At 44.5% G+C, this 22,216-nt stretch overlaps 2 protein-coding genes across 5 annotated transcripts in view; one reads left to right on the top strand and one right to left on the bottom strand.

Moving 5' to 3' along the window:
* The window catches only part of NRAP (nebulin related anchoring protein), a 49,245-nt gene extending 47,931 nt beyond the window's left edge, over window positions 1–1,314 (top strand). For all 3 annotated transcript variants that reach the window (XM_013094689.5, XM_021268813.4, XM_005014451.6), the window contains one exon: window positions 896–1,314. In XM_013094689.5, the coding sequence (XP_012950143.1) occupies window positions 896–994 (99 nt within the window). In that variant the 3' untranslated portion in view covers window positions 995–1,314. The remainder of the gene's footprint in view (window positions 1–895) is intronic.
* Window positions 378–21,101, bottom strand: HABP2 (hyaluronan binding protein 2). 2 transcript variants are annotated; one of them, XR_003497902.3, is made up of 15 exons: window positions 20,940–21,101; window positions 13,873–13,906; window positions 9,905–10,036; window positions 8,796–8,906; window positions 8,205–8,321; window positions 7,777–7,896; window positions 6,977–7,148; window positions 6,458–6,552; window positions 6,078–6,324; window positions 4,990–5,132; window positions 4,482–4,616; window positions 2,962–3,107; window positions 1,870–2,058; window positions 1,347–1,388; window positions 378–955 (listed from the first exon to the last, which is right to left on the bottom strand). XR_003497902.3 is itself a non-coding variant. In XM_005014450.6 (14 exons), exons 1-13 carry the CDS (start codon window positions 21,006–21,008, stop codon window positions 1,882–1,884), a joined length of 1,698 nt encoding a protein of 565 aa, XP_005014507.4. In that variant the 5' UTR covers window positions 21,009–21,101; the 3' UTR covers window positions 378–955; window positions 1,870–1,881. The 2 variants fall into 2 exon arrangements, 1 of the variants encoding a protein (XP_005014507.4); XM_005014450.6 differs by lacking the exon at window positions 1,347–1,388.
* Between the last annotated feature and the right edge of the window lie 1,115 nt (window positions 21,102–22,216).

The following is a 22,216-nucleotide window of genomic DNA, read 5'->3' as shown; positions in this document are numbered from 1 at the left end:
CTGCTATATCCACAGAGAGCAAAATTGCAGTTGGAAAGGACTCCCTGTGCAACTCCCTTTCTCTTTTCCTAGTTTCGGCAAGACACATCCTTGTTACCCTGTAATCTCCACTGACAGCTGTATTGACAAGCTCACTGTAGATTCCTAAGAACATAAAGTGTACTGTGGGAAGCTTTTTGCTCCAGCTTCCTCCACCCCTGTCCATCCCAAGCTGCAAGAAATTACAAACTTGTTTTTTCCCCAGGTTTTCCTTCTCCCTCACCTCCATAGCATGGCTCCCAGCCTGCAATTTCCCAGCATAATAGAACAAAAGTCCATACAGGGATCTTGTAACCCCTGCAGTTAGGAAGCATTAAGTTACAGTAAAAGAGAAGCTCTGCACTTTAAATACTTGTTTCATTTAAGTTTTAACTTTGGCAACAAGTCAAACAATAAGCCAACACAAAAGAAACAGGACATACCCATGACTTACATTCCCATCTGAAAAGCTACTCAGGAAATAAATTATAACTATGGTTGAGCAATGCAGGCAGTGGGGACTGCAGGCAGTGTCATCTTAAGCCCTATGTGTGGTAATGATCTGATGGTCCCAGGAAAATCTACAGGTGTGCAATTCACTTGGAACTTGCTAGGTTGCTCGCTATTTAAGGCTCAATTTAGAAGTTAGGCCTTGAGCAAGTTCTGTCCTTGGATATGCGTGTCATTTAACTTACATGAATGGGTCAGGTATGCGCTTTTCCATGGCAGAGATGTCCTCAGTTCAGAGCAGTAATTCAGATTTTGTCCAGTTGTTTCTGGTAATTTTTAATTTGTAAATATATTTACAGAATAATAGTTAAAGCTTTCTCCTGTCTATTGGCTGTTCTCACAATTTAGTTGTCTGATCTTATTACAGGACCAATTGGGGGCAGAAGGATCTCAGCAGGTCACAGTCAATCCTGATGCTTCAGAAATTCTGCAAGTCAAGAGAAGGAAAATGCAGCTGTACAAGTAAACAGAAACATGACACGATACAAATAGATTTTCATCTTATCCTGCAAATCTTGTAGCTTTTCCATTTTTTCTGGAAAGCACAATAGATGGCATCTAAGATTTTTTTGTTGTTGTTTTAAAAAGCAAGCTAGACATTGCAATTTATAATTGATCTTTCTAATTTTTGCATGGATACTTTGTGATTTATCATTGTATGAATTACAGAGGCTGATATTTATTTAAAGCTGTAAATGAAATTAATACTAGATGACTGGCAGGCTCAGCTTTGTACTACAGATGAATGAACTGGATTGGTAGAATATAAAATCATTTGTATTGGAACCAGATTTGTCAGACTTATTCATACTTCTAACCTTTGGAGTTTTTCACATTACTGGATTGTTGGCACCATTGACCTAAGAGAATACAAAAGCATGATTTTGGTGGCTTAACAGATGAACAAGACAAGGGCCAGTGGAAGCAAAGTTATTGACTAACCAATGGCCTGTCATTTAGCAAACAGAGAATTTGTTCTTGAGCAACAGGATGTATTCGGATCACTTCAGTTATTCAATCTATTTCAAATCTTTCAAAACAAAATATCAAGATTAGCTCATTAGAAACTAGGAAAGGTTGCTATAGATAGATTAGGTAGCTGCTTAGAGAAGGTTGTAAACCCTGGAATTCAGATGAGAGAGATTACTATTTAAAGGAATTGAATCTTTGCTTGCAGATCTCTACTTTTTATATCCTGATTTAATACCAATCCCATTTTCCAAATTTCTGTATATGGTTACAGAATCATTGGACAAAAAATGTATAATTCTACTTGTAAAACTTGCAAAAAAAATCAATAATTATCCAATAGATACATTTTTTTTCAACAGGATTTAATACCTTTTGCCATTCCTACTGAAATGATCTTGACTCTGACCGAATTTTGGATTTAATCCAACTGAGAAATGTTGGCACTTGAGTATAAACTCCTGGCTTGTTTTTTAATCCACACTGATCACCCCAGCTCACAATGCCATACACATAGTAGGAGCCGTTTTCTACACAAGTTAGAGGGCCTCCAGAGTCTCCCTAATAAGAAAAAGCATACAAAATTAGTTCAAAATGTGAAGCAAAACATTGACCAATATAAGAATTCCCTTCTCTCATCAAAAGACCTTGAAACTGGAATGATGTATCAGCAGGTGCTGCTCAGTTCCTGAGTAGGCTTGCAGTTCTAGATCCAGGTAATACAACACTAGACTTTTTTGGATGTAAATTTCTGTTTAAGTCTGTGACATCTATCTGACAAAGTCAAATGAAATTTCCCAGGCATGAAAGTACCGGGCATTCAGAATTTGAACCCAGAAAGACAAAGATGTGATACTTAGCATAAAAGAACACACTTGATCTTCCCCACACCATCATCCCTTTACCATTGATCCCCTCAGATAACAATAACAAAAATAATTATTCTGAGCTGGTTGGCAGTTTTCAGTTTTTGTTTTCAGTGATTTCTGTTGCTAAGTATCCTTGCAGTGCTTGTTTTCACCCCAGGAGCCATTGTCCAATCTCCTCCCCAGATTTACAACAATATAAATATGAACTGGCTTCATGTTTGCCCTAGCTGACTTGCCCTGTAAGTATTAGCTCTGATAGTGAAGATCAGATTAGAACTGTTCCTCATGGTAGTGGCTGTAATAGAATTGAGAGAAAAAAAAGGCAAATTTTCAAGTTATTAAGACAAAATGCCTCAGAAGCCAAACTTCCCAGGCTAGTCTCTAGATCCCATAGATCTGCCTGTGGCTGACAGTGAAGACATTAGCTCTAGGGGCATATGTCTCAGACTGTACTGAAGAAAGATGATGGCTGTTGAAATAATACACTTGATGGGAGAAACAGATACATATTCAGTACCCTGCCAAAGCTATTACTCTGCACAGCCTGACTATTTACACGAAAAATTAGTGTTCAAATACAGAAAAAGCAACAGACCTGACAAGAATCAGCTCTGGGTCTCCGAAGATTTCCTGCACAAAACATGCTTTCATCCAGTAGCTGATCATATGCGCTAGGCGCATTGCATTGCTTCTGTGAAATCAGCTTGACGTTGGCATCTAGCAGCTGATGGGATATATCATCTGCAGGATGTACACCAAAAAAAAAAAAGAGTCACCTTCCTCCCAGTCCTGTTACATGTTGACTTTGTTCAAAATACGAGCTTGCTTGCCATTTCTATGGGAAAGGGTAAGAGCAGGGAGGGGTGCATGGTCTAGAAAAGAAGCATGTCTGCATTGATAAGGGTTAGAGTTTAAGCCTGGAGGCTTCACTCAGGACACTGAGCTGTTGCCTGAACAAAAGCAAAGTCAGGTATTCAGCATTTGGCTCAGATCAGCTCTACACCTGTCAGAGGTATCCTGCTTTTCAAAGGTGCTGGTGGTCTGCAGCTCCCACTGGTCCCAGCGGGACTTCGAGCTGCTCAGCACTTCTCAGACTAGTGCCATTAGATGTTGTAACACATAGGCTAATGAAACAGATGAAAACTGAAAGTCATGCAATATTTAAAGGCAATGATTAATTACAGGGAATCTAAAGACATAACTTGACATCTAAAGGCAATAGCCAAAGTTTCAAAGCACTACATCTGTAGATAATTAAAGGTGGTTTATAAGTTTGGTTCTGCCTGAGATTCAGGAAATATTCTATTTCTGCAGTGATTTCCTGAAATGCTAATAATAGCTCTGCTCAAAGAAGGAGCCATCTAGTTTGAGCACATACAGGATACTTGATATTCTTTGTAGGGAAAAAATAATAATAAAATTCCCCCTTCACTTTTTAAGAGAGACTTTTTATTTGGAACTTTTAAAAAATGTCCATTAAATTCTGTTGGTGCATTCTGATCAAATGTATGTGCTTGTCTCTTGTGGACTTCAATGAGAGTTACATCAGAAGGGAGAATTTGGTCCTGTGTATCATATCAGGCTGTATCAGTCACAAAGCACTAGGACACCTACTGCAGCCTCAGTGACACATCTTCCTTCTGCTGCTTTACAGCAACACATCAATCAGAACATGAGAAAATGCATTTTTCAGAAAATTGGCATTATCTTTTATTTAAGCATAGTAATTTCTCCCCTCAGGATTTACTATGGGCAAGAAAGGTTTTGGATAGAGCTGGTTCAACTTGAAAAGCCTTAGTGTTTTTTTTTTATATTATTTTCCAGCACATCTGAAGATCCAGATGCTGCTTCTAAAAAGCTTTATCTGACCCAATGGGCTGGAAAACCATGTGAAAGTTCCAGCCTGTCTTAGTCTTGTCTTGAAACTCGCAAAGTGTACAATAGTCTCTCTCAATACCTTCATACTTCTATAGCTGGCTCCAGATGAAACCATGCTATGGTGTCTCAGGTGGCAAACAAAAAAAACAAACCAAGGCAAACAAAAATAAAGGGGTGAGGGAGATTTTTTTCAGAACTCTCTGAAAAAACGCAGCCAGCCCTCACAGGCTCACGTACCTGTCTCCGTTGCGCCCCATCCTGAAATGAAGCAGTCAGTCCCAACGGGAAAGTAGAAGTTAGGCAGACACACAGTTTTCACATACTTTGATTCCACGGCACAGTGACCATCAACTGGCTTCAACTTCAGTAATGCTGGAGACAAGATAAAAGTATTTGTAACTTGTATTTTGATTTTAATCCTTAGCTATCATTATCAGTCTGTGCCACAACCCCATGGCATAGGGGCTTGTGCTGACATACAGTTCATGCTATGTGCTGGATCTGTCCTTATTTTTTTTAGTCCCCACACACGGGGGTTTCTCCCTGCCCAACACAATTCACATCCCAAAGTTTCACATGGGTATAATTCATAATTTATAGCAAGACAACACTTTGGGTGTTTTATTTGACCTAATAATTTACAAAATACATTCTAGGAGTGGAATTTTATACTGACTTCAGTTGTAGAGAGGCACTTCAGGCAACTGATTTTAGAGTTGAGACATATTTAATAAAAGGGTCTTACCAATATCGTTGTATGGGACATCGCCCTTCTCTCTGTATTTGTGATGTACGATGATCTTCTCCACATCAAATATTTGCTCTTGATGTTCCCTCTTCCTGAGGTTTTGCTTTCCAAGGGCCACTTGGAATTTTTCTGCTAGCTCTCTGCAAAAAAGAGTAAAGTAAATAACATTAGCTATTGTGGTGGTGCAGATGTTACAGACCTTATATATCAGTGGTGAAAACCTGAAGCTGTAGTATCTGGAAGTCAAGACATTGCTTCCTGTCGTAGAGCATGACCAGAAGATTAAGATTGTTATAACGGGACTTGGTCAAGAGAATTCTAGCATTGGATAATACATGTGCTCTTAACTTGTTGCAGTCATTAAATAAAATGAGCTAAAGCTGCATGAACATGCATTTTAATTTTTTATTATTGTTTTTTAATTTAATATTTTTCTTCTTTTTATTTTGGATCAGACTAGCAGTGTACAAATAGTCTATTTCCATGGCTGTGATGTTGAGTAGTAGCTCAGAGCCATGGGATTACAATCCTTTGCCATTGTCTAAACATACTTAAAATCATCTGTGCTGGAATGATCTCTGGAGTGTAATTTACCAGTTTCCAAGGCTAGTGGCTTCCAACCTCTTAAAAAAAAATGCTCAAGGAAATGTCATTTTCTGAGCTAGCTGACACATAAACAATTGGAAGGACAAAGCACGTTTGTGTTCTTCTGGAGATCTTAACTATGATGCCATTTGTGATGTTGATCACGGTATCCCAATATTCCCTGAGGTTTTCATGGATCCCTTCTTTCAAATACTGTAAAACCTTTTCATAATCCTCCTGTTTTCCTCTCGTACACTTATTTTGGCTCATTTTAGATGAGTGAGGTGTAAGTTTAATTTGTAATTCCAGTAAACACCATTTTTTCATATATATTTATATATATTTCATGTGCATGTTCTTTCTTTTTGTATGTTTTCCTTTCAGCTTGATTCCCAGAAATAATTTGGATTGTAAATCATTAGAATTCCAAGCTGTCTATAACTGCCATCCTATTTTTTTTTAATATGTTTATCTACCCTAGGCATAGGACAAGCACCTACGTAAGGCAGTGTCCAGCAGTAAGAACCCAGCATGATTTAATTAGCACTCCACCACAGATATGTATGCTGCCTCTTGAAGTCTTTCTCTGCAGAGACACCATCCAGGGATGTTTGCCAGCTGTAGTCTTAACTCCAGCATAGATCCTCTTGAGTGCCCTCTGACCTTCTGGTTGTCCACATGTTTTGAATACTGAATTTGTTTCGCTTGGGTCTTCTAGGCTGTCTGTGGTCCATTGGCTCTCCTGAGCTGTGTTGGAAGAGGCAGAAGATGGGTAATCCAGAGATAATATCACACAGGAGGAGTTAAGCAACAGGTGGTGACCTGCTCATCCAGACACCTACACACTGCCAAACAACTCACTTCTAATTCGTTACTCTACCTGTTCCTGAGCAGGGTGAAATGTCACAGAAGTCCCACTCCACTTTGTTATTTCTTCTGATGTAGCACCAGGGTTTTTCATCCTCATCAGGATTCCTGAAGGGAACAGCTGAGCATCAGCCAGAGTGGGGAAATCTCCACAAAACTGTGCAAAGGAGCTAAGGATGCTTAAGGGAGTAGCCTCACGCTCCCGTAAGAGAGCCAGGCTTTGAGAGCTACTCTTTCATAAGATTTGACAAAGAAGATACTTAAGAAAAAAGAGTGCCGCTTCTGCCATTTTACTGTCCCCTTATCTATCTTAATCCTATAAAAAACAAGGGAAATTGAGAGCTGCTTCTGGAAGCCTCACTTCAGTGCAGTGACAGGGAATGCAGCCCTAACGTCCTCGTGTTTTATAAACAGGCACTGTCTAGAAATATGCGAGATTTTAACACCCTCAGTTTGCCAAATTCCTGGGAGCAGTTTGTACTCAGGGATCCCTTTGACACTGGCCTCTACAGCTGCTTCTTCAAAATATTACCTGCAGAAGTTATGTTCTCCGATGCCGTAAGAGTCAGCACCCTCCATAAATGCATTAATAGGGTAGTCCAAGAGCAAATGGGAATTCCAGTGCAGGCAGGTCTTGCCATTCTCGGCTTGGTTCACTCTTCCTCTGTACCCAAGGGAGTCCTCTTCATAACAGTCATCCAATCCTGTAAGAAGACAACGTTGATATGAAAAAGTCTTTATAAAAAGTTGTTCCTTGCCTGAAGTGGCTCCTCTTTCTTCCCTTCCTTGCTTTACGTTAACTTGATGGGGGATTAGAAGGACCCACTGAGTCACATAGTGATACCTCTTGTTCTAGACAGGCCAGAAGCAAGAGTTATATCCCAACATCTGTCCAGCTTGAAGCTTGACTGGCTTCAAACACCTGAAACCTTGTTGCATGGCAAGGACCACCCAACCATATATCAGCAGCTGTCCTCAGCCTGGGGAGGCACAGGCAACTGGCTGTGAACCTTCCCTACCTCATCTTTCTGGTGTTTAAGGAAAACCCGATGTTCCTTCCCCACGGGTCACATAGAAGCCTTGGAGAGCATGTGCTCACTCATGCTCTACCAGTGAGAGCCTGCTGAAGCACAGCTCAGAAAACATCAGTATGGGAATAGCTTTGATCCCCTTGGCTGATGGAGGCCGCAGAGCTCAGCCTGTTCCCCTGACACCTTCCTCAAGGAGGCTGGTGGTCAGGCTCTTGGTGAGGAAGGCCTCGGTCAGCTTGGCTGCAGGGTGAAGGTGGCCCATGGAGGGTTAGCTCCAGCCTCCCTGGGGACCGTGACGTACCGATCTCACAGAACCTCCCTCTGAATGGCTCCGGGCACTTGCAGGTGAACTTTGATCTGATTTTGTGCCTTATGCAGGTCCCTCCATTCTTGCATGGGTTTGGCCTGCATTGTGAAGATGCTGTCAAGGTGGAAAACAGAGAACGCCTTGTGACTCTTCCGGATGCTCCACAGGCACTCACACACCTCCATGAAAATCCAGGAAAGCCCCTGTTTAGCCTCAAATCGAAGTTCTTATCAGCTCTTGCAAAATGTCTATCACCATGGGGCATTTTGCTAGTGACTGAACCGTGCTGTACACATGGTGAGAACCATCCCATCCCCCTACAGCCATCTCAGCCTGGGCAGGGCTGAAACGTCTCCCAGTCCCACCACCACCCACACAGCACCCCACAAAGTGGGAACCCCTTCTGCTGGGGCTGTGCTCACCGCGGTGGCAGTCCGGTAACTTGTAGGGATGACTGCAGCTGCACTGAGAGTAAGGTGGGGTTAGCGTAACAAGGCAGTCTCCTCTGACGCAGCTGTTCTCCACACACATGTCCTTCACTGTGCAAAACAGATAAACACTTTGCTTCAACAGCATTTGTGCACACAGAGCTGTGCCCCTGCAGGGTGGTGGGAAGCCGTGCTTTCTCCTGACACCCCAGGAGCTGGTCACCCGGCTGTCACACCATACTACATAGCAGCGTGGATTGGGCTTTTCCTTCTTGTTCAAGCACCTACAGCAAAAAAGGCTGCAAGACCAATGAGCAGCTCACCAGTGTCCACATTGGCTGGGAGGGGACAGAGGTGCACTTTCTGCACACCAGAAGATTGTTACTGGTAACTTCTTTAGACAGACTTGGGTTTGGACCATGAGCTAACTACAAGACATATTGATGCGACTGCAGCGGGCTTCTAAAACCCTCACCTCAGTGAACAGTGGGTTTATAAAGCTCTGGTGCTTGCTTCTGTTGGCAGAGCCGTGGCAGTAACATCAGCTGTGAGAACAAGGAGCGTCAGCCAGCAAGGATTGATTACCTTTCTCGCAGGTAGTCCCAGTGTATGGCTTGGGGCAGATGCAGCTGAAGCTGCTTCCTCTCTTCTCACATTGCCCGTTGTTCTTGCAGGGATCAGAGGAGCACGGGTCATCTAGGGTAAGAACGGAGGGGTTTTAGTTTGCCTTTCAGCTTCTCTACCTCCTCACCTGTTTGTTCTCCCCCTGCACCCCCCTTTTTTAACGGGCACATTAAAATGGACAGGCTGGGCACAGCATCCAGTGTAACACACACCATGCTTATGCATCGGTTCAGCAGCCACAGGAGCAGCTACAAATTGCTGCAGAGCTTACTGTAAGCTCTAAGAGCTCGTGGCTTTGGGTCTGGAGCTCCCAAGCTCCCTTTACAAGCCTGTGGTGGAGCAGATTTGCCTCTGCAGCAGTGAGAGCAGAAGATGTGTTCAGGACCAGAGCTGGCCCTGGGCATCTGCCTCCGTGTACTTAGTGCAGTGGTATCTGGATCTGGCATTGCCCTGGCTGCAGCATGGCACTCGAGCTCCCCTGGAAAAGCTGTCCATTGCTGTTATGCTATGTAATGTTCCTAGGGTATAAATACCACTGTGCTGAAGCAGCCAGTGTTGGGGTGAGCAGGGCCAGCCTTGTGCCAGCTCTGCTTCCCTTGTACCAGGGGATGAGAAGGGACATTGCAGGCAGCCTTCTGCCTCTCCTCTTGCGTTCCCTGAGCAGTCCACAGGACCTTTTCCTTCTCTCCTGAAGTTTGGCAAAACAGAAATAGGAAAAAAAAAATAAAAGGAAACCTGCTCTACATTTGGTTCCCAGCATAAATACAGAACATATATCCCATGAAAACAGCAATTACGTCTTGCAGTGTCTATAGACAAATAAGCCTGTGTTTTTTTGTAGTAGCAATCAGAAATGTTCTGCCTGATCAGAATCCATTCTGTGAAACCCAGAGATAAAACACAGGCTCCTTACAAGAGAAACACAAAGGAGAACACAGCAAACAATCCTCCTAACTCATCCCTTTGATGCAGGCGTTTCACCAGCAGGCTGGCAGCCGAGGCCTGCCGCACTCTGTGAGCGCAGGGCTGGGATTTCACCCGTCCTTGCCTCCCTGCCCACCCTGGAGCACCTTGCTGGGTGTCGCTGTAGCCAAAGAACTCCTCAAACCAGTCGGGGTCCTCCGAGATCTGCGTCTGGTGGAAGAGGTCCTCCTCGGCCTGCGTGTTGTCGTCGTAGTACTCGTAGTCATCAGCAGCCTCGTCTGTGGGGAGGAGAAGGGAATGGACGCATGGAGGAGTTACAGCTGCTACAAGGCCACCTCTGTGTGTGGCTGTCCCCAGCCATGGCCTTGCCACCGCTGCTGGAGGTGCTGGCTCCTGCCAGGATGCTCAGGGTGTGGGGACACAGGAGCTTTGCCCTTTGGTGGCGGGGGGCCCTGCAGGCATGGATATGAGGCACGGGTGGCTGCCACCCACAGTGGTTGAGGCCGTGTGAGCAGAAGAGGTTTCCTTTGTCTCACTGCTTTGATCCCCAGCACCTCAGCTGCTGGCAGGGGGAGAGCAGCAAGTCTCTGAGCCCACAGAGCCCCTCTGAGGATACAATGTCCCCGCGATACCATGGGACATGTGGCACAGAGCATCCCCCGGCGCTTCACCAGCCCGTGTTCGGGGCGGCTGAATTGCGTGGGCATGCAGAAGCCCCGCCGGCGTGTCGGAGACGAGCTATGGTAATGAGCACTGCTAAACTGCGAGCAGAGATTTTAAAAAGCTCTCCCCTAGGGCCGGACTGATGGCCCCACGGATAATGTTCTGCCTTGAACTGATTATCGACTACATTATCTTAGTTTTCTCTCCTCATTCATTCTCTTGCAGCCTTTATCTTTATTCTTTCTTTGCTTCTGAAAAAAAAAAATCCACTTTTGTACAATGGGTGTTTTATATTTCATATTAAAATAGAACCGTCTTTTTTTCGTCTTTTTTTTTTTTTTCCTTCCTACATGCCAACTCTCATTTCTCACCAAAAAAAAAAAAAAAAAAAAAAGAGAGGAAAGTTTCACCTCATTTATTGCTATGTCAAGTCAAGACTCCTTTTCCTCAGCTCATTATTTCCACAGGAGCTAAGTCTCGACAGTGTGCAAGTGTTGCAGAAGTGTGTGCCGTGCTGAGGAACAGAAGGATCTCGCTGGAAGATAAGGACATTGTCTACGGTGAACAAAATTAAATTTAATGTGATGTAGTTAAGAAAGGAAAACAAAAAGAGGGTTTTGCCTGAAATGCAGCCTGTGAGCTCACTTTGTCTGAGGGGAGATTTTGCAGGCGGACTTGAGTTGGAGGGAATATTGTGAAGGAGCCTGATTTTGTTTCCCTGTTTATTTTCAAAATCTTAGCAGGGAGTGTTGGCTTTTGTTCCACAGGTGCTTTAAGGAACTATTCAGAGAGACAGGGTAGCCTTTTTTCTATAAAAGACATACCTGGTAAAAGTTGTGAAGGATGAACAGGGGAGTTACGCCTGCTCAGAGCACGCTGCAGACATGCCCAGCATGCTTTACAGGGGCGAGAGAGGACTTTGCTGAGCTGGTAGCTGAAAAAAACAAGTGCTCCCAACAAGCACAAATAGTGAAGCTGTTTTAGAAACATCTACTGACTACCCAGTGTAAGGATGGTGTCAAGAAATGATGATAGTGTCACTTCATTTTGTTACATTAGTGTCAGTCCTTAGTGGTGGATCAATCATTTATTAAGCACCAGAAAAGAAAGAACAGAAACCCCTGACTTGGGTACATCAAACTGAAAGATGTCTTCCTGTTTATCATTGCTTCAACACTAAATAACTATTTGGCTTCCACGTCTCTTACTTAAGAAGTGTTTCCATTCCATTTTTTAAATTATTCATAACAAGCCATAGGTTTAGTAAAGCAAAAAGCATTTTTTTTTTTTTTTAATCTGAGCATTTTTTTAGCATTTTTTTTTTTTTTTTTTTAATCTGAGCACATAATTAACGCAGCCTGATACTCTGGTTGATTTAAACATATTATTAAATCAGAGTGCTCATTCTTTATAAGTGCTGGAAAACCTTAACATGCTTAAAAAAGCAGTGATCTGACATTTGTCACTGAAATGTGACTATTACATGAAATTAAATTAGACATCCTGCATGCAAATTTTCAAAGAATAACTTTCCTCTGTGTAGTACAAAAAAAATCCCCCCATAATTGATAGGCAGAGATTGACTTTTAAAGCTTCAAATCAGCTTTGAGGTCTGGGTGATCTTTTAAACTGCTCAAGCTTTCATCTGCACTTTTTCACGTCGCCAAGAGCTGTCAATCAAGTAATGGATTTCTGATCAATATCCTCTTGTTCATTAGCTTACATGGACTCTCTCTTGCGGGGAGAACAGATATCCCAATGCCGGCAGTCACACTGTTTTCAAAACCTTGCCTGGATCAAGTCATGACTAATGTTCCGAGCGGAAAGTGATGCATTAGGATGCCATCGAGTGACCTGAATGGCAAGGTAACTTTGTTGGACTGCAGTTGTCGAGATGAGTGATGTGCAAAGTTAAAGCCTATTGCCAACACAGAAAGCGCCCGGCATTTATTCAAGCTCTCTGAACCTCCAGGGATAGACTGAAATCTGCCCTAATTTAAGGAGGATGAGTTTTCCTGCCACATCTCTAAATACTTTTTGTCTGCAGGTCTGTGAATAATGTAAAGTTATTTTTATGAGGCTGAAATCCTGATGGTATTTCAAAAAACAATAAGTCTCCCATTTACTCCTGCACAGACCTCTCGGTATTTCCTCCCTTCCACATGGGTTTTGGCTGGGAGCATCTGCAGCTTCAGAAAGAAATTGCAGAAGGGATAGGAGCAGCTAACAGCCAAGCCCTCACTCCTTCCAAACAATTTGGGGCTGTTACACAAGAGCAGTTTTGCAGCACTTACCCTTTGGAGGGCATTGTCTGCTGATGGCTGCTGAAGGAGTACGAGTACTTGCAGAAGCTAAGCACTGATCTGGGAAAGTGTTTGCCACACGCCTCCTATGAGGAGAGCAACACTGGTCTGGGGAAGGAACCAGTGCTGCATGGGGACAGGGCAGCTGGACTCGCAGGCTGGACCAAAATGCCAGCAGAATGAAGAGGCATGTAGTTGGACAAGGAGTGCATAGTGAGAGGCACACTTTTTTGTGTGGGAAAAATAATTTAATAGTTTACTAGTAAATTAATTTACACATAATTAGCTTAATAATTTATAAGATCAAATATAAGAGCCACTAAATTCAAGAAAAAAAATGAATGGGACTTACCCACAAGATTACTAAACTTAGCAATAAAACCACAATCCTCTCATAGATTAAACAGGCTGCAAAAGCAGGTACAAGTCCTCACAAGTTACCTACAGCCCCCACCCCCTAAGATTCATCACAGCATTTCTCTTACCCACATCATAACATTACATCACTTTCAATGATTTTTTTACTCACAGGAGATATTGAATACTTTCTGAACCTGCTTGCATAAGTTCCAGAATAAGTCCCGCAGTTAGTTGCGTGCAGCAAGGGAAAGCTATCCATCCTTTATCTGACCTTCAGTTTTCATGCACAGCTGGCACTGAGCTGCACCAGACTCTTCCCTTACCCTCCTGTGTGCTCTGCAGCCCAGCACCATGACCTCTGCTCGGTGGCCCACGTGCTAGACCCAGCTCATCAGCAGGTCCCCAAACCTGCATCAAGCACATGAGGCCATGGAGCAGCAGAGAACTCCTGGCTTTGAACAGCACAGCAAGCTGCCGGTGCCCTCTTGGTATCCCCCATTACCATTGCTGCAGCCCTGCTTTGTGCCCCGTTTTGCCAGGACCCGCTGCAGAGATGTTTTCTGCACCAACACAGAGCACGTGGGAAGGCCTGGAAGTGCTGACTGTGTCACTTGTCCAGAGCCCAACAGACCTTCTCAGGATCTCCAGCCTTATTTTAACCATTACAAAGCCACGCACGAAGTTAACAAAACTCAGTGCTAGGCACCAGCCAAGGATCTTGACAGATCAGGTTGCCAACAGCGAGGCCTGCGTGCAGAGCTTCAATGGAAGAAATCAAATCCACTTACCATTCAGCAAGTTGGCCAGGAGGAACCAGGAGGTCTGCAGGGGATAAAGAAGGGCAGAGTCAGTTTCTGAAAACAAAAACCAGCCTGGAGCACAGTTACAGCACAACTTGTGGCAGATTTCTCTTTGCCCCAGTTCTGGACATCCAGATAAGCTCATTACCCAATTCAGGGTCACCCAGGCTGCACTTTTAAGGTCTCTTTTCACAGATCATCAAAATGGCCCCAAAACCTATGCTGCTCCCAACAACCTGGGGGGAGCTCCAGCTTTTCTGACCATCTAGCACAATTCGCAGCATGCTTATGAAAAACTTGTCCCAAACAAGTTAATTGCCTTTATTTATTAAGTGGCCACACACTGAGCATTTACCTAATGGCACTACAGCCAGGTGCCAGAGTAAAGGGCTGCGAGATGCTGGGCAGGATGGAGCAGAGAGCAACCCAGATGTAGGGAGCCAACCCTCCAAGCTGGAAGGTGATCAGCAGCCTTTGGACAGAGGAGAACATTTCTGGTGCTTCCTGCAAGGAAATGCCATGCGTTCACCCTCTGACACAGGGCTCCAGCCTTTCCTATTTGGCTTGTGATCAAGGGCAAACAACAAAAGGGAGCAGAAGGAGGAGGAAAACAACACTCAGCCTTTGAAGACTGAGTGAGGCAGAAAGGAAATGTACTGCTGCCACATCAGGACTCGTCCCCTCTTGCTGTAAGTCACAGCTGCAGATGGGCTACCTGGCTGTGACGAGAGCACATACTAACAGCGGGTGTGAAGGAGGAGATCTGGAGCTGCACTGCTTCATCCCGCACGTGATTTGTCAGAAGAAAACACATTTCCAGACAATTCAATGTGTATAATGAAGACAGTATAGACACACAGTTATTACACACACCTAGGTATTGCTACAGATGTAATCAATTATAAAAACACACTTCTTACTTGGGCATTGTATTAAGTATTCTGTACAGAAGAGAGGCACTCTCAGCTAACACCAGACTGTGGCTAGGAATGAATAAGCAGCTGTGAATAAGAAGCTGCCCCCAATAACCCAGAACAGCCCCCATCTGTGGCTGCCACCTGGAGCTCACACCTGAGTGTCCCCCTGCAGCTGGAGGCAGGGAGCTGCTCCCTGGGTGCCTGCACCTCAGTGCCCTCCTCAGCACTGCCCCTTCCTGCCCTGAGCTTAATGGTCTTGGAGAGAGTTTCAGGGCAGCAGCTTTTGTCTTCAAGGAGGTTGCTAAAATTTCCTTGCACGCAGGGCAGCCATTTGCCCTGCATGGGAAGGGCAAAGAGTGCCAGCCCGAGCTGTGTGAGGTGTGGAGGTGATTGCATTGTGCTCTTCCGTGCCTCAGTTTCCCCCAGCTGCAGAGCACAGTTGGGAGTCTCCCAGTGTCCAAGGGAAAGACTGAAATACCAAGAACAGAAGAAATAAGGGAGCCTGATTATGTCACTATACCAGTTGTCCTGGCTACCCTTCCAACCCTTCCCCCATGGGCAGAGCTACTCATAAGAGAGCAGGCTCCCTAAACCTCTTGCAATGACCTGGTGCCCTGGAAAATGTCCAGGTTTCCCTCAGTGCAGACAGTGCCCTGTGCTCTAGGGTGGCTGAGCCCTAGATTTGGGTTCCCAGCTTTGGATGAAGGCCACTATCCACTGCCACAACACAAATGTTTGGAACAAATGTTCCTGGAGTACCCAACACAGAGAGTGCCACCTTACAAGTCCAGGAGATCAACCTGATCTTTATCACAAACCTGGTGTGCCACATTATCCCTTTGCCCTTCATGTGCCTGATATAGATTTGTAGGGGACAAAGCCCCAGGCAGACCTGGCCTTCCAAGGTCCACCAGACCACACTGCTTCAGACTCATTTCCACCTCCACTAGCCAGCACAGGGCCAAATTCAATCTTTTGGCTCCCTGCATGAAGCTTTCCATGGCGTTTCGTGGCAGAAGCTGGAGAAGCACCCATCTCCTTCCCTCCTGTGTGGGCTTGCCCCTTCCTGGGCATGGAAACTTGTCCCACTGGCATGTGGGATGTGGGATGGGGGACGTGGGATGAGGGAGGTGGGATGCGGGAGATGGGATGTGGGAGATGCGATAGGGGATGTGGGGTGTGATAAGGGGATGTGGGATGTAGGATGCTGCAGGAAGGGGGCCCAGGAGGGGCTGCAGGCAGGCAGGGCAGCACGGCGATGTGGCCGGGCCCTTCGCCCGCTGTGCCGTATTGCTCACGGCCAGCAGAGGAGGATCTTGTCCTTCCGACGAGGTGCAATACTGCGCCCAGCCGGGAGCAGGATGCAAACAAAAGGAGGAGAAGGAGGGAGGGGGAGAGAAAAGAAACGAGACTGTGGGGCTTGTTTCACCAAACAGTCTCCTTTCTGCAGCCCGACACTGATACTTTGTGCGTTCTCTCAAGAGGGAATAAAATCGCTGGATCCTGCTCGCGGCGGGTCCGCAGGGACGGGGGACAAAGCTGGAAGAACTGGCGGAGAGCAATTTTAAATTTTATGACTTTAGGCTCGTAAAAAAAAAAAAAAAGAAAAAGAAACCCTGCAAAAACAAAATCCAGGAGAGACATTTTATGTGGGTACTGGCTCGTTGCTGAGTGTGGAGCCGATTTCATTTATAGGGCTCCTAAAAAAAAAAAGGTGGAAAAATGGCTGAAATTCAAAATGTAATTTCACCTGACTTTTGTTGTCATTATCATTGTCATAGTTAGGACTTCACTAAAGCTTCATTTCTCCATAGAACTACCAAACTTTGCTAATTAGGCTTTGTGCAAAGGTTAAACACTGCAGACATAGGATACTCTCCATTTTTCTATTTCAATCCCTCAAGAAAGGAAGACTATTGAAATATAATAGATTTCAAACAGCAGTGCCAGAACCAGGAGCTTTCTTGGTTTGAGGACAGAATCCTGCAGCTCCAACTCTGACAAAAATGTCCAGTTAATCTCTGGCAATTCTTTCCAAATAAAGCTGGGAAGATTTGACCCTAAATTCAAGGGAAATTATTTACAGCTGCCAAGGGCATTCTGCAGTTGAACTGTTGATTGTGTCTCGGGTACATTTGCTACCCCTTATTACAATCAAAATGAATAATTAAAACACAAATGCAGGTGGAGAAACAGGCAGCACAAAGGCGACAACCCAGGGTTAGGCTGTGGATTTGCATGTGTGCAAACCAGAAGTAATTCCAGAGCAAATAATGTACTTATTTGAGCTGGTGTGGCAGACTAGCAGAGGGACAAAACCTGCCCCTGTACACGCACATAATTCCCAACAAAAGCTCGACAGGAGTTTGAAAATTCAGCTACCTTGCTATGAATTGGCCTGCATGCTTAATTGCACCGCTTCGTGGCAATTCTCCTGCAACTTGCCACGGAGCGGCCTCCACAGCAGCAGCACAAACGTCGCCCCTCTCCCCTGCGCCGGCACGGCTCTGCAGCCGAGGAGGCGGTGGCACGGGGCTGCGCAGGAGGACGAGGACGGCTATTTGATCAACTTCCATCCACAACTGACATCCGGCACGAAGGAGCCACGAGGGCAGGCACAACTACTGCCTTTTCCTCGTGAACCCCTTGATCCTGCTGACAGCTCTCAGTGGGAACCTTTGTCTGGGCTGCTCGCCAAAGGAGGAGGGAATCGACGGTTCTGATGCTCTTACAATCGGCCAGATTTTTGCCTGCAACCATCTTGGATAGTGACAGTCTTTGAACTTCAAGGGAAAGTGGCTTTTCCAGCAATGACATTATATTTCTCAGCCAAGGCGATGGCTGAAGCATAATGAAAGCAGGGCACATTATCATCTGGAGCACACATGCAGCACATGTTGTATTTTTAGCCTGGGAAACCATTCCCTTAAAGGATTCCACCAAAACCTCTGAGCTCTTCACCTCTCTGCTAGCAAGCCTTCTCCTGCCTCCTGCTGAACTGCAGCGTTTGCCTCAGAGTAGGTGGCATGCTCCTTATTGACCTGTCCCGGGACACCCAGGGAAGTTCACATGCAATGTCTTTATTTCTCTGATTATTCGGTTGCGAACCTTTCCTGGGGCAGCACCTGACACAGTAACCACTGAGACCCAGCACAAGAGCAGCCGTACGGCCCTCGCAGGTGCTGCAGCAACCGGCCCGGTTCCCCGCACAGGCGCGACCTGCTCCTGCTTTCCAAGAGATCAAAGTTTCCAAGTTAATCTTTGCACTGAGGGAGAGGGCTTGCTAGCAGCTGGCTGGTTTTAAAGTTGCTCATTCGTGGGCGAGGTGTGCGTGGGCTCCCTGGTGGAAAACAGAGCCGGCATCGGATGCCAGAGCAAGGGGAAGCTCCAAGAGCTGTTCCAAGGGGGCTGCACGAGACAGAAATGTCGCACTGACGCATGCGCCGTGTTATCAAACACTTTGGCAGTCGGTGCCAGGATCGCAGGTTATGCTGCTAGACTTAAAGCTTATGCAAAGTCATTAAGTCCCTTTAGTTCCAGGGGATATCAACCTGCATGCTTCAGGGCATAAGCTGATTGCCTTGGGGGGCCAGGGAGGCGTGCGTCCCTCCCGGAGCGTGTGGTGCACAATTAGCTGGGGGCGCTCCCAGGGCTTCCTCGCTTTTTGCTGCATCAGGAAAATTTAGGCGAGCGCTGCAGAAGGGCATTGCACCTGATGGGGTGAAAATGGAGAGGGGATTGTCAGCTCTCACTCCTCTCTGCAGTGATTTGGTCATGGTGCAAGGGAGCATAAGGCCCTCAAAGGAGAGGTGCAGCGATGGGGAGAGGGTGAGAGGAGTAGAAATGGGAGTTTGCTACAGGGATGGATCCATGAGTGGGTAGAAACAGCACCATAAGAAGATGTCAGAGAGACACTTGGGGTCTTTTCACCCTAAAATATGGTTTTCCAAGCACTGGAGACATAGAAAGAACTGTGCTGCTGATAACAGCTTCACATGAGTTGTGGGCCAGCTAAGAGATAGGCAGCGATGAAAATTTTCTTTGCAGTTATTAATATATTAGCATTAATCTTAATCTTAACTTTAATCTTTCCCATTCTGTTACTATGTGCACTCAGTTATTGACCTGGACATGGCTGCTGACTTCAAAACCTCCATCACTACTAAGCAGGCATCAATTTTCCAAAGTTCCAAAATATTCAGTGAATGACCACTTCTGTCGCTCCAAGTCCTGCCCTTCTCAACAAAAACTGGGAAGACCTGTCACATCTCAAGGCAATCTTTTATACAGTTGCATCATAAATGTTAAAGTAAAGGAGCAAGTTTTGCTTTTGCTTGCATTCGTGATGCATTTTCATGTGTCATGGAAATACTTTGGATTCATGGAGGTGAAATCAGTTTCTCTTCAGAATATGAAAGACCAGATGGACATTGCCGCCTTGCATCCCTCCTCCAAACCCTCTGGATCCATAAATATCCCAGCTCTTTTCTGTCCTATTTTAACCAACTTCGTATGAGCTACTGTCTAAATCTGTATTTGACTTCTTCTATACTACACCAATAACACTTATTAATAGGAGTGTTACAATAGGAGTGTTACTTATAAAAACTCCTAAAACCATATTTGAATAAAAATGAGAATGGTGAAAAGAGATAATATGGGAAAGAAGGACAGAAACAGGAATGGGAGGAGGGTCCACAATTCAATCAATGTGCAAACTCTTTTACTTTTTCATTCAAAGTATTTTACTGTAAATTCTTCTTTGGAACAAATCATTAAGGCAAAATGTCCTCTCAAAACATGTTTGTCATGCAATGGTCACGTCACAGAGACTCATTCCCCTCTTTTTTTTTTTCTTTTTTTTTTTTTTCTGGGATTCATGCCAAGTGCTAAGCCAGAAAACCTTGTTATATTAATTATGAAGAAAAAACATGTTTTATTAAAAACTAGCCTGCTGAATATTCTGTCGTGCTGCTTTTCAGTGACAGCAGAATTGCTTTTGCATTTTAGCAATGTTAATGAATTTTCAGGACTGGGGGAGACATGCACTGCATTTTCTACAGCAATATGTAGACCAGAGTCAGAAAAGGCTTGTCAAAGCAAATGAATTAATCTAACACTTAGAGCTAGTCAGGAAAATCCGTGCAAGGCTTCATGTTGTCGAAGACTGCACCTACACCTGCCTTGCTGAGTGTGAATTAACAAAAATTCATCGTGGGCTAGTTTATATCAGACTGGGTTCCCACAATATCTGAGGACTGACACTGAGCTGCTCTAGAACTGATCCTCCCATAAGCTGTCATGTGTCAGTGGATCAAGTATGCCACATCCACGGCTGCCAGTGGATGGATAGTCCTGATGATACACTAATTAATAAAAACCCTAGCGTGTTGCAAAAATAACGGCTTATAAACTCACCAAGCTCTTCAAAAGGATTCATCACCTATTAAAGCCCCTCACTACATATTTTTCCCAAAGGACTCAATTTAAACAAGTCAACATCTAAAATTTTGAAATTAGTTTCAGTAAATACGAAATCATCGTACATAGGAATTGGCATTATAAAGTGGGAGTTTGAGGGTACCTGGAAGTCTTTCATGAGGAAATCTACTTGATTGCGGTGCTTGGAGAAACAAAAGAAATGTTGTGTTTTTTTTTTAAAGTAACTTGCAACTTTTCTTTGGTACAATCCATTCTTTCGTTCTCCTCTAAAAATAAGCTGAAGAGACTGGGGGTAATACGTCCAGCTCTGCCCATGCAGGGCTCTGCCTTGCTTTGCCAGATGTTTTGTTTTTAACACACCTCCAGAGTTAACAGCAATGACCACTCAGCCATCTGAAATGTATGGTTGGGATAAATTTTACCTTCAACCAAAGAGCTTGCAAAACCTCCCAGCCTGAGCACAGTCCAAGCCCGAGCTTTTCAACTTGTGAGCCCATCCTCACGGCAGTCGTGGTGGCTGCATTAGCACATGAGGCACCGCACCATGAGCACCTGTGCTCAGCCCAGAACCATCCCCATGCCCTACCTGGAGACAAGGTAGGTGGGCAGTCCCTGCTCCTTACCCTCTCCAGCTGCCCAGGAAGGGTTCAGAAAGGTACAGGGCTGGCGTGCAGCAAGAAATAAAAACATACTCACGCACAAATGTGTGTTCCCTAGGAGAAGGATCAGTGGGAGAACCTGAAGGGACAAAGCGCCGTTAACCATCCTTGCACTGCTCTATTTGTCCTGAAATTAGTTTTTTCTTGTTGCCTATGTTTTTTCAGATGAGGCACAATCATTTGAGGATGAGCTAATTCAGCACAAATAATTAACTGTGCTTCAAATATTGTTTAATGTTCAACAGATTGCCCTGATCAAATAAGTGCATCCTGTCCAGATAATCACCTCATTGGCTGCCGGTAAATGTTCCAAACCAGTAACTATCAAACCTGGAAACAGTATAAACTAATGGCAAAATAAAGTATTTTGCTTGTATTAGAAATATTTTTATTTTGTTACTGTGATTTTAAATAGGTAGGAGTCAGAGTTATTTCTCTCCCCTCCACCTGAAAAAATAGTGAAATCCAGTTAAAATTATAAGATTTTTAGAAACATGAAAACATGCTTTTTATTATTTTCTAGGTTTCAAACATCAAGCCTCATGCTCTCAAGCATTTTTTCCACAGATGTGAGAACTTGAGATCCATTTTTTTGATAAAAACTGAAATTCTTGAGTAACTCCCAGTGTCTAGAAGCTGAAACATTTACAGTGGTGGCAACCGAGGAAATCACAATACAAGAACAAACAACCCCCTATTACAGAAATGCCAACCTTTTTTTTTAACTGATCAGATCTTGTTTGTGCTATGTACTAAGAGAGCAAGTGAAAAGCTAGACTCTTCTCCCAAATAGTTTAGAGGCCAAGTAGGAAGAAGGATGAGGATGAAATCCAGTAGAAATAGAGTGCTTCAAGATCACAGCCCACATTCACAGTCCCTGTTTTCTCCATGTTTATAAAGCTGAGCACATTCTACACCACCAGGAGGAAAAGAATATGGTTGCCTGTTGGGAGGACTTGAATAGTGTACAATAAATAAAACTGGCAAGGAGAGGGCATCCACACGTTGAATATGAGGAAGAAAACAGTGAAATCACAAGGGGCTCAATCTTTCCCACCCTGAACGGTATTTCTCCTGGTGAAAAAAAGGTAAGATGTGAGCACTCGATTACAGACTCTGTGGCAAGTGCTGAAATTTGGATGCCAGGGAACCCTCTTTCTGATGTTTGCTCACTTTGGAGCCTGAGCATCATGAGGTGGTTTTCATACATCAGGAAATAAACAAAGAATTTAAGTATGATAATTATGCCACACGTGCATAATTTAAGCAGGTGCCTACAAGCAAAACGTGTTTGAGATTTAGTATGTTGGTGGC

This window comes from Anas platyrhynchos, chromosome 6, assembly GCF_047663525.1.
Source record: "Anas platyrhynchos isolate ZD024472 breed Pekin duck chromosome 6, IASCAAS_PekinDuck_T2T, whole genome shotgun sequence".
NCBI classification, from domain to species: Eukaryota; Metazoa; Chordata; class Aves; order Anseriformes; family Anatidae; genus Anas; species Anas platyrhynchos.
The sequence above is the reverse complement of the archived record's forward strand: the minus strand, read 5'-3'. Positions and strand labels throughout refer to the sequence as shown.

Bases quoted from the DNA above. Each gene is read 5' to 3' on its own strand.
- HABP2 (XM_005014450.6), bottom strand. From the start codon at position 21,008: ATGGTTAACGGCGCTTTGTCCCTTCAGGTTCTCCCACTGATCCTTCTC. The intron at 4,617-4,989 runs GTAAGACCCTTT...TCTTGTCTCCAG, and splicing joins TGTCCCATACAACGATATTG to CATTACTGAAGTTGAAGCCA. The intron at 3,108-4,481 runs GTACGTGAGCCT...TACATCCTGCAG, and splicing joins ATGGGGCGCAACGGAGACAG to ATGATATATCCCATCAGCTG.